Source organism: Sprattus sprattus (assembly GCF_963457725.1).
Source record: "Sprattus sprattus genome assembly, chromosome: 10".
NCBI lineage: Eukaryota > Metazoa > Chordata > Actinopteri > Clupeiformes > Clupeidae > Sprattus > Sprattus sprattus.
Window position 1 is genome coordinate 10,930,165 of NC_137908.1, and position 12,124 is coordinate 10,942,288.

The 12,124-nt window shown below is 43.8% G+C and overlaps 1 protein-coding gene across 1 annotated transcript in view; it reads left to right on the forward strand.

Moving 5' to 3' along the window:
• Nucleotides 1-9,225, forward strand: part of LOC308371099 (solute carrier family 41 member 3-like) — a gene marked incomplete at both ends in the record, with an annotated part of 11,705 nt that extends 2,480 nt beyond the window's left edge. Inside the window, 7 exon segments of the mRNA XM_080845887.1 lie at nucleotides 251-395; nucleotides 1,244-1,390; nucleotides 1,840-1,984; nucleotides 2,219-2,298; nucleotides 7,346-7,480; nucleotides 8,155-8,303; nucleotides 9,052-9,225. Coding sequence (XP_080702013.1) covers nucleotides 251-395; nucleotides 1,244-1,390; nucleotides 1,840-1,984; nucleotides 2,219-2,298; nucleotides 7,346-7,480; nucleotides 8,155-8,303; nucleotides 9,052-9,225 — 975 coding nt within the window.
• Between the last annotated feature and the right edge of the window lie 2,899 nt (nucleotides 9,226-12,124).

Here is a 12,124-nt window from a genome sequence, read left to right on the forward strand (position 1 = left end):
TCTCTCTCTCCATCTCTCTCCATCTCCATCTGTTTCTCTCTCTATCTCTCTCTCTATCTCTCTCTCTCTTTCTCTCTCTCTTTCTCTCTCTCTCAATCTCCATCTCTCTCCATCTCTCTCCATCTCTTTCTCTCTCTCTCTCTCTCTCTCTCTCTCTCTCTCCATCTCTCTCTCTCTCCATCTCTCTCTCTCCATCTCTCTCCATCTCTCTCTCTCTCTCTCTATCTCTCTCTCTCTCCATCTCTCTCAGGTGCAGGCCACAGTGGTGGGTCTGCTGGCGGCGGTGGGTGCGGTGGCGTTGGGTGCAGTGGGCAGAGGGAGCTTGCAGCTGGAGCATGCAGCCGTGCTCTGTGCCAGCAGCGTTACCACAGCCTTCATCGCAGCCCTGTGTCTGGGTAAAACACACACACTCACACACACACACACACACACACAGACACAACCAAATGTCATCATACAGATATACAAACACAGCACGCACACACACACACACACACACACACACACACACACACACACACACACACACACACACACACACACACACACACACACACACACACACACACACACAGAGGCACTGTGATGTCAGACGCACAGGACTTGGTGTGAGATACACGCATACTCACTCTCACACTAGAGACCGACCCCCCTGGATCCCCACCTGTCTTGGACTCTTGCCCCGCCCCCACACCCCAAGTCTGAGTTATGTTAACTCACATTTTACTGTCACTTCTTTACATTGCACATTGCACATTGCACATTGCACTCTCACTTTTGCACACCTGCCCTGCATTTTACCTCTCACTTTACTTTTTATTTTACTTTTATATACACTTTTTTATCTGTTTCCATACTGTGTTCTATCTGTAGTACTTATGTTATGTGTAGTACTTAGTGTGTTTCTATGTTTTATGTTATGTGTAGTACTTATTGTGTGTGTATGTTTATGTTTTTTATGTTTTTATGTTTACTGTATGCACCCATGCACCAGAGCAAATTTCAGGTAGGCGTATACCTAGTTGACAATAAATCTGTTTCTGATTCTGATTCTGACAGAAATGCAAGTGTTTGTCTAGGTACAGACACACATTTATGTGGATGTGCTTGTGTGCACTAATCCCACTAGACAGAATGATAATTTAATGATTCCTCTCTTCTTTTTTTCAATTTCTAATAATGAAGGAAAGTGAAAAATATTATTTTGGTCACACAAAACCAATCCTGTCCAACCCATCTGTAGGGCTGGTGATGATCGGTGTGATCATTGGCTCACGGAAGGTTGGCATCAACCCAGACAACGTGGCCACCCCTATCGCTGCCAGTCTCGGGGACCTCATCACCCTCTCTATACTGGCTTGGGTCAGCAGCTTCCTCTTCCAGGTCAAAGGTCAGATAGATGCATTCCAACACTGCACATGGACAGCTCTCCTGTTTCCTTTCATCCCAACTAACCCATCTGAACAAGGGATGCCAGCGTCTGAATTGGCAGAATCTGAGCTATTCCTATTTGGGCCAGCACATGGCAGACATGATTGACTGCAACTATAATTCTCCATGCTAATGCAGACTTGTTAAATCATAACATTCTGCTTTTGACAAGCAGAACAAGCAGTCGTTCCTACAAGCAGAATGACGTGTTGCCAAAGACTGTTTTTTTCATGATCATAAAATCAATCAAATTGTTTTCTTGGTGGCCACTAGATGGCCATTCGGATTGGAATTGGACATCAGGGGTTTCCAGGAAAAGTAACACACAGGATGGAGATTTAGCACAGTTGTCAGCTGAAGAGTAAAAGAATGTCTCACTAACGTCTCAGAAATGTTTCTCATCCCCAGAGATATGGTACCTGTCCCCCCTCGTGTGCGGATTCTTCCTGTCGCTTATCCCAGTCTGGCTATCCATCGTCCACAGCAGCCCACCAATGACAGAGGTGCTGCAGTCTGGGTGGCAGCCTGTCATCTTGGCCATGTCAATCAGCAGGTAGCCAATGACAACCTGTCTCAAAAAGCTCACAGAGGACAGAGCAAGAGATTCATATTGTCTAATCATGAAGTATTTCCTCCTAATGTAACATGTGTCTTCCTCTTCTGTTGTATGTGCTATCTAGTTTGGTGGCTGTTGTCTTCTCTTACAGCTTAGCTTGGCTTGGTTAGTAAACATGAAACTGGCTAAGATAATGGTGTGCTGTGTTCTCTTGTTGTTGTCTCATCACAGCATTGGAGGGTTGATTCTGGATAAGACCATCAGTGATCCAAACTACGAGGGCATGGCTGTCTTCACACCAGTCATGAATGGTGAGTTTGCAGGCTCACACCTTCTTCATTCTTCAGGTGTGAATCTCCTTTCAGTCACGTCTGAACGACAACATGGATTTTGTGGTAAAGGGTTGTTATACAAGCAGACAAAGTGATCTTTGACCGCACAGTTCCTTTGTAATCAGTGAGAGAATGCCTGAATTAAACTGTAAACTTTAACTGTATTTAACAGTCCAGGCCAAGGGCCTCTGGCTAAGAGTCCCTTGTCTTTATCTATATCTTAATGAAAGAGTATACTATACTATACTATACTATACTATACTGAGTATACTATATTGCAGTGACATATTTTTTATTTTATTTTATTGTTTGTCACTACACACTTAGAAGTGTAGCTTTTTCTGGTCTGTTTAATTACTCAAATAGACTAACATGGCTTTCACATTTGAGAAACACTCAAGGTTAGCGCATGGGTACATGCCATATCAGTGAGCTGAGTTACGCCTCAGGGACACTGAGTCTTGAGTCGTATGGTAGGCTAATATAAAGTAAATACTGAGTCCCTGGTCTTATAGTAGGCCTACCATGAAGTAAATACTGAGTCTCTGGTCTTATAGTAGGCCTACCATGAAGTAAATACTAAGTCTCTGGTCTTATAGTAGGCCTAACATAAAGTAAATACTGAGTCTCTGGTCTTATAGTAGGCCTACCATGAAGTAAATACTGAGTCTCTGGTCTTATAGTAGGCCTAACATGGAGTAAATACTGAGTCTCTGGTCTTATAGTAGGCCTACCATGAAGTAAATACTGAGTCTCTGGTCTTATAGTAGGCCTACCATGAAGTAAATACTAAGTCTCTGGTCTTATAGTAGGCCTACCATGAAGTAAATACTGAGTCTCTGGTCTTATAGTAGGCCTACCATGAAGTAAATACTGAGTCTCTGGTCTTATAGTAGGCCTAACATGGAGTAAATACTGAGTCTCTGGTCTTATAGTAGGCCTACCATGAAGTAAATACTGAGTCTCTGGTCTTATAGTAGGCCTACCATGAAGTAAATACTGAGTCTCTGGTCTTATAGTAGGCCTAACATAAAGTAAATACTGAGTCTCTGGTCTTATAGTAGGCCTAACATGGAGTAAATACTGAGTCTCTGGTCTTATAGTAGGCCTACCATGAAGTAAATACTGAGTCTCTGGTCTTATAGTAGGCCTAACATAAAGTAAATACTGAGTCTCTGGTCTTATAGTAGGCCTACCATGAAGTAAATACTGAGTCTCTGGTCTTATAGTAGGCCTACCATGAAGTAAATACTGAGTCTCTGGTCTTATAGTAGGCCTAACATAAAGTAAATACTGAGTCTCTGGTCTTATAGTAGGCCTAACATGGAGTAAATACTGAGTCTCTGGTCTTATAGTAGGCCTAACATGGAGTAAATACTGAGTCTCTGGTCTTATAGTAGGCCTAACATGGAGTAAATACTGAGTCTCTGGTCTTATAGTAGGCCTACCATGAAGTAAATACTGAGTCTCTGGTCTTATAGTAGGCCTAACATAAAGTAAATACTGAGTCTCTGGTCTTATAGTAGGCCTACCATGAAGTAAATACTAAGTCTCTGGTCTTATAGTAGGCCTAACATGAAGTAAATACTGAGTCTCTGGTCTTATAGTAGGCCTACCATGAAGTAAATAGTAAGTCTCTGGTCTTATAGTAGGCCTAACATAAAGTAAATACTGAGTCTCTGGTCTTATAGTAGGCCTACCATGAAGTAAATACTGAGTCTCTGGTCTTATAGTAGGCCTACCATGAAGTAAATACTAAGTCTCTGGTCTTATAGTAGGCCTAACATAAAGTAAATACTGAGTCTCTGGTCTTATAGTAGGCCTACCATGAAGTAAATACTGAGTCTCTGGTCTTATAGTAGGCCTACCATGAAGTAAATACTAAGTCTCTGGTCTTATAGTAGGCCTAACATAAAGTAAATACTGAGTCTCTGGTCTTATAGTAGGCCTACCATGAAGTAAATACTGAGTCTCTGGTCTTATAGTAGGCCTACCATGAAGTAAATACTGAGTCTCTGGTCTTATAGTAGGCCTACCATGAAGTAAATACTAAGTCTCTGGTCTTATAGTAGGCCTAACATAAAGTAAATACTGAGTCGCTGGTCTTATAGTAGGCCTACCATGAAGTAAATACTGTTTAAAGCTACAGTATCTCCATCAGAAACAATCAAAATGATTCAAATGTTTAATCTAAACAAGAACCAGTAAGCAAACAATGATGTCATAGGAGATTACTGATCTGATGAGAGAACATAATCTGTTGATTATTTTCCCAACAACCCACAATTAATCTCATCGTTATATGGAAAAGTTATGGAAGAGTTGCAATACAAGATTTGATTAACAGATGGTGAGAAATTCAAAACGGCTCCATTTCTTCTCAGTCTCCTCATTAAGTCTCAAGCCAGCCGTGCAAAACTCTGCTGAGCCAGGAGATGTAATGGCATTTGTGGTTAAGGATTAGGGAAAACTGCTCACAGCAGTCATATTTCAAGGCCTACACAGCAATACTGTGGCACTTCAAACTACTTAAAACAAATGAGTGGAGATGTAGGAATGCCTTTACACATTTAGACAAAGATTTGTCAAGACACCTTGGAATTGAAGAGGGAGAGCTGACATAGAATAGTGATGCATGACAGAGGGGGAGAGAAAGAGAGATAGAGAGAGGCAGAGGCAGAGGGAGAGGGAAAGATAGAGAGAGAGAGAGAGAGAGAGAGAGAGAGAGGCAGAGGCAGAGGCAGAGGGAGAGGGAGAGGGAGAGGGAAAGGGAGAGAGAGAGGGAGAGGCAGAAGCAGAGGGAGAGGGAGAGGGTGAGGGAGAGGGAGAGGGAGAGGGAGAGGGTGAGGGAGAGGGAGAGGGAGAGGGAGAGGGAGAGGGAGAGAATTACGTAAAGCTCCGTCTGGTTTGAACGCTCAACAGCTCCTGTCTCCGTCTGATTTCCTCAAAATGCTCTCCAAATCCACTGCTTTTATGAGTATTTCAATAAGGAAATGTGGTGACCGCCTTTTTTTCTTCTGCCTTCTGCTCCCTTCATTCCACTCTCTCTCTCTCTCTCTCTCTCTCTTTCTTTCTCTCTCTCTCTCGTACTCCCTCTTCCTTTCTCTCTCTGTCTCTCTTTCTGCCCCCCCTCTCACTAACTCCCCATCTCATCTGCTGTTTCCCTTTCTACCAATATATATATATATATATATATATATATATATATATATCTCCTCTGCTTCACCCACTTCCCTTTCTTTTCAATCTTCGCCGTTAACGCTTCTCTTGCGGTTTCCTCAAAGTCTCTTTCCAATGTCTTCTGCTTTTCAGTTAATCCCTCCTTTCTGCTGTCTTTCTGACTGTTGCCTGTGTCACTGGAGTTTTATGCTCCTCCTTACGTGTCTCTCTTTCGTCTTTCGTCACTTTAATCCTCTTACCTCTCATGACAGCTTTCTGCCCTCATGACACCAGGCACGGCAGACAGGGAGGTCATTTAATGGAGCTAATGAGGGGACAGCTGTTTAAAACAAACATGCTTGTTTGAATGTCGTACAGGGACAAGGAGAAAGAGACCCGAGAGAAAGAGAGGGAAGGAGAGAAAGAAGGAGGGATTTTGAGAAGAGTGTAAGACTGATGTAGAGAGAATGAGAGAGAGAGAGAGGGAGAGAGAGAGAGAGCGAGCGAGAGCGAGAGAGAAAGAGAGGGAGAGAGCGAGAGAGAGAGAGAGAGGGAGAGAAAGAGAGAGAGAGAGAGAGAGAGAGAAAGACCATGATCACGGGCATGCTGAGAAGGCATCCATCTGCATGTGAAATGCCTTTATTCATCCCCAACTGTGTGCACCGGATGACCCGGAGCGTCCCACCTACGCCTCGCTGCGCCTCACTGGTTCAGGCTACTCTGAATTATTCATTAGACAGGGCTGCACTGATGGCAACACAGGCCATGGATGAGAGAGCACGGCAGGCCCAGAGCTGCTCTTCTACAGAAAGCCCATTCCAGCGGGAATATGCCTGAGCTAGGTCTTACATGTTAAACATGGACATGTTGGGCTGAGTTTGAGCTTGTGTAAACCTGAGTGCTGAGCTAGGTCTTACATATTACACATGGACATGTTGGGCTGAGTTTGAGCTTGTGTAAACCTGAGTGCTGAGCTAGGTCTTACATATTACACATGGACATGTTGGGCTGAGTTTGAGCTTGAGTAAACCTCACTGCTGAGCTACTGTAGGTCTCACATATTACACATGGACATGTTGGGCTGAGTTTGAGCTTGAGTAAACCTCACTGCTGAGCTACTGTAGGTCTCACATATTACACATGGACATGTTGGGCTGAGTTCGAGCTTGAGTAAACCTCAGTGCTCTTATTGCTCAGCTGGAGCTACAGAACCCGGCAGTGTTAAGGCCATGTCTTGAGGCCCGTAGGAGATGCACACTTCCCAGCACTGAGAAAGGCAGCGTGACTAAGCATTGACTGTAATATCAGGCACATTTCTTTGGGATGATGGTGTTGGAGATAGAACATGAGTATAGGGTTGAGGGTTGAGAGGTTGTTGGAGTGGATGACACACTGAGGATGACTCCCTAATTTGCAGTTTTAGACTGAAGAGCACTCTTCAAACCCACTTATGGAAAATCACTCCATATTATATGCTCAGTGTGAAATGAGACAGAGACCACCACCCTGTCTCTGTGCACTGAGCATAACAGCACTGACCCGAGATGAAGGGGAACAAGCAGGAGAAGAGCAAGAGAAGAGCAAGGAAGTAGCAACCAGAAATCCGTCACTTTGGCTGGGGGATCACAGGAAATGCCTTTCCATGTTGCGTTGTGCTCACTATGAAGCTGTATACAAAAGCTGTTACATCATTCAAGGCTTTTGCATCATGGAATACTGGGGTTGTTTTGTAGAGCAAAAGTATTTACGTATCTGTAGCTCAGCAACTCTGTTTTGCAGACTGCCAGACATAGTTCACCATCCCCTTTGCTACAGTCTTTCATTTTCTCTTCTGCTCTCGCTCTCTCTGTCTATCCCTCTCATTTAGGTGTCGGGGGAAACCTGGTTGGCATCCAGGCCAGCCGCATCTCCACCTACTTGCACTTCTGGAGTGTTCCGGGAGTTCTCCCGCACAAGATGAGGCAGCACTGGCCTGACCCCTGCATGACCTTCTGCATGTCAGGTCAGAGCCTACCAAGGCCACATGAGCACCTTAACATCCCTGACACCTCACCTCCCCAATTATAACACACAGGTGCTTATTTAACATCTACATTCAAATGTCACCTGATGAACGATGAAGGTGCAGTACGTAGGATTTGGTGGCATCTAGTTGTGAGGCTGCAAATTGCAACCAACTGAATACTCCCTTTCCAGTTTTTTTTGCCGTAAAAACGCAAAAAGCCCTTTTGAGTGTTTTGGTTTGTCCGTTCATGGCTACTGTAGAACATGGATGAGGAGCCACTCCCTATGTTGATACAAAGAACGCATTCTAAGTTTATGAAAACACAATGATTCGTAGTGATGAAAACATTTATGAATACCATTTTCCATTTCTGCTAAAAGATCCCCTTAAATCCTACACACTGCACCTTATAAGCTCTAATACTGACAGTCAGTTATAGTTGACTCAAGACTGGTCCTCAAACTGGCCTTAGGATTTCTGAACACTACTGAAACACCGTACAGCAAGTACTTGGAGTAACTATTCTGGAGTTGTATTGACATATTGTTGTAGCTAATAATGTTATGGGGAGGTGGTGCTCAGATGAATCTATGGAATTCATATGAGCTTCATGTTGCAATGTTTTGTCTGGGAATAGGGTTAGACTAAAGCCCCTTACTGTGTGCCTGCAGGGGTGAACTCCACCTCGGCCCAGGTTCTTGTGGTCTTGGTGGTCCCAGGTCACCTGGTCTTTCTCTACACCATCTACCTGCTCCAGGGAGGGCACGTGTCAATCACACCCACCTTCACCTGCTGCTACCTGTGTGCTGCCCTCTTACAGGTCAGGGGGTTTCCTCATTGAGGTCATATTCATCATGCAACAGTCTGTCGGCAGGATAGTTCGGTTTTAAGCTACATTTCGGGTCACTTCAATGGTTTTATTGAAGTTAACTTCTTATATGGATTTGATGTGGACATGCAATCTATAGACAAACTTACATTTACTTACACAGGCACTCAACTTTCATAAGTATTTTCTGCAATATCTGCAACATTAATCAAGGAACGCCAAGAGTCAGTGTGATTCATGCACTTGTCATGGACCCAAAGATTTTGGATATCTTTTTCCTGAAGAAATAAACAAAGGCCTGGCTGCTTATGTGTAGTGTAAATCAAGTCAAGTCAAATAAAGCGTTGACTGTTACTAAGGGCCCTCAGACTACATCCAAATACGCTCATGCTAAATTAAAGCCACGTGTTTGACACGTACTCTCACCCTCCCATTGAAATCAGGTCCACATGTTACCAGAAGTCTTCTGTTGTGGCCACATTAAGTAGCCAGTCAGCTCATTCTACCATGTAAACTTGCCTAATGGTTTTGTTCCAAAATGTTTCAAAATAGTTTTATTTTCCTGAACCGCAGCTGCACTGGGTTTGCTGCACTTTACCGGTTTTAATAATGGTATAAAATTACACCAAACAATGGCTGAGCTAAATAGAAATGACCTGTTGCATAATAACGACAGTATCACTGTTGCATAATAACAGCACTTTCACTAAAATGGTGTGTGTGTGTGTGTGTGTTTCAGGTGGTGATCCTGTTGTACATGGCGGACCTGCTGGTGCGTGGGATGTGGAGGCGGGGGCTGGACCCTGATAACTTCTCCATCCCGTACCTGACTGCGCTGGGAGACCTGCTGGGGACCAGCCTTCTGGCCCTCTGCTTCAGCGTGGTGCTGCTCACCCAGGGAGCAAAGCCCTGACAGAGGAGAGAGAGGCAGAGATGGACAGGGTGATAACAAATGAGTTCTTGGGGAAACATTGAGAGAGAGAGAGAGAAAAGAGAGAGAAAAAGTGAAGAAAACACACAGAGAGAGATCCCCTCTTAGCAGCGTCTCCAGCAATGCCACTGCTCGCCCGAGGGACTGGAGACAAGCTTCTAGTGTAACTGATGTCAACATGTAGGAGAAGCACCAGATGCTACATTATTTGCCACAATGCTTGCCATAGGCAAATATACGGTATACATTATGACATGTTCAGGCTAAAGAACATCTTAGTGTATCAAGTCCACTGCCTAATGTAAGGTGTTAGCACATATAAGTAAGCTCTCCAGCTCTAGATATTGTACAGCGATGCTAACTCCATAGTCCAACCAGTCCACCTGGTGAAAATCGTGACCGAGTTTGTAGTACATGCTTAAAGTATTGATGCACAGTATTTAAGCAATAATGGTGTATATTTTGGTCCAAAATGTGTAAGCACATATGTGCCTAGTGCTTTAAAATGTCAGTCATCCCTGTCAGATGAGAAAATATACATGATCTGTAACCAGAGTATAATATTTTAATTTCAAGCAGGTGTTTTTCTAGCACTAACTATAGAAAGCCAGAGTATTTTTGAAAAGTCAGCTGTCCAGTCATGTAAGCCCTTCTTCCTTGTATCTTGTAGCTTCTGATGTCAGTAACTTGACTCTAATACGATTATGCACTATACTGCCAATGTTTTGAACCACGGCCTATGTAAATGTCTAGATATTGTGGGAGTGTTCATTTTTTTCAAGATAAAGCTTATTAAACATTCAGTGTCATATGATCTTACTGTATGTTGCAAAATAGTATATGTTCTTTTGGAAAAGCTACTTACATTCAATTTGAATCTGCACTAGGTTTGATTATAATATTGTCTATGAGTATGCAGTCTGCATATTTTGTGGCACACACCTGTGTCTCCATCAAGCAAGGCTGGCTGCAAATAACTAACATTCACCAAAGACTAGGACTATGCAAAGCTTCACTTGCTGCACTGTACTGCATTCTGTGCAATGAAACTGACAATAAATGTGCCAGTTGTGCTGCAGTGGTTGTTCTCCCACCCCACAGGGGGAATGTCTTGTCTACGTAAATGGCATTTCCTGTATTCAAAGCAAGGCAAATGCATGCTGGGAAGGGCCGGGGGGGGTTTTTGGGAGGGGGGGTAAGAATAGAACAAGACGGATGCTTCTGTCGGTATCTAGTACATGAAAAGGCATTCTATCATGATTGTTTTATAGCAAACAGTCCACTAACACATGGAGAAAACACACACACACACAGACACACAGACACAAACACACGCACGCACACACACACGCACGCACACACACATGCACGCACACACACACGCGCGCATGCACACACACATTCTTACACTTACTGCACATTACTTAACAGTGACAAGAGAGAGAACATGTGTTACAACTGCACACATTTCTCCAGAGGAACCTGTGTCGTGAGGGCATGACCACAACGTGAGGTTTTAACGGCCAAGGGTTCAAGGCCTGGCGTTCCTTATGGCCATGATTTATTGAAGGAGAGCCAGAGCACGGAACAAGCATCTGGTGCGAGGCAGGATGATTGACAATGACTGAGACCTTGAGCTAACCTGTGGTGGGCCTCCGCTTGCCGTCATACAGAGCTCAACCCTTGGCCTATGAACTGTACCCAATATACAAAACCTCTGTTGTTTGACATAAAAAAAGTAAAGCAATGTGAACAGTGTGTGCAGAAAAGTGAGGGGCTTTTGTGTTTCTAAGGGCTTGGCCTCTGACAAAAACAGCCTCACAGCTGTGCACACAAAACCACCTCACACAATTGACTAATTTGCACTTGCTTCTCCTTTTAATCCTCAGTTATAAGAAACCACTGAAAGATCACACCCCAACCCTCACAAACCTGTCTTGAAGGAGCACCAGGAAACTACAAAAGTACTCTGTTGGAAGTTTATTTCAGCTGATGTGTCAAAAAAAGTGAAGAATTCAGTTGAGTGATGTCTTTAGTCTGAACATGGCTTTGAACAAGCTTTGGCTGACAAGTCTCTGTCCAAAAGTCTGTCAAATAAATAAATTGTACTTCAAAAGACACAATGTTACATACAGTTCTGTGGAGTGTGGATGCATGATCCAGAAAACAAACACACATGGCCGTCACATCAACGCTGAAAGTCTCTTAAGAAAGTTCCACAGCATGTGAGCAGCAAACGATGAGCCTGTAGTAAGGAGACGATGATGAGAAGAGAAGAGAAGAGAAGAGAAAAGAAGAGAAGAGAAGAGAAGAGAAGAGAAGAGAAGAGAAGAGAAGAGAAGAGAAGAGAAGAGAAGAGAAGAGAAGAGAAAAGGCACTGTGTGGTGATCTCCCCAAGACACAAACACTCAACACCGCCACAAAGTCACAGGGAGACATCTGCGTCTCCTCTTATCACTTTCACAGTAGGTTTGACAGGCTTCCTGTCTCTGGCGTGGGGAGATGGGTGTGGCACGGCGAGCACAGCTCAGAGTTGCCAAATAAAGGTTCAGGGGGTAATTTTTTACAGGCACCTTCTTGTTCAGACGCCACACCCCACCGGGTTTGTGGGCAGAGGTGAGGCTTCAAATGGGCAGAAGCTTCCAGAACCTCCTCTGACTTTGAACTATCGCAAAGCAAAGGCATTCCCTCAAGTTTGACGTGGCAACTTTTCCGCAAATATCCAGGAAAAGACCGGCAGTCTGGTTTCAGCATTAAAGTACTTGTGAATGACCATAGAAAATAGAGGGGAAACTACAATATTAAGATGTCCCTGTACCCATGATGGCCATTTACAAATCTACCGAGTCATATAAATGCTTCCCTACAGACAGCCTTTCCC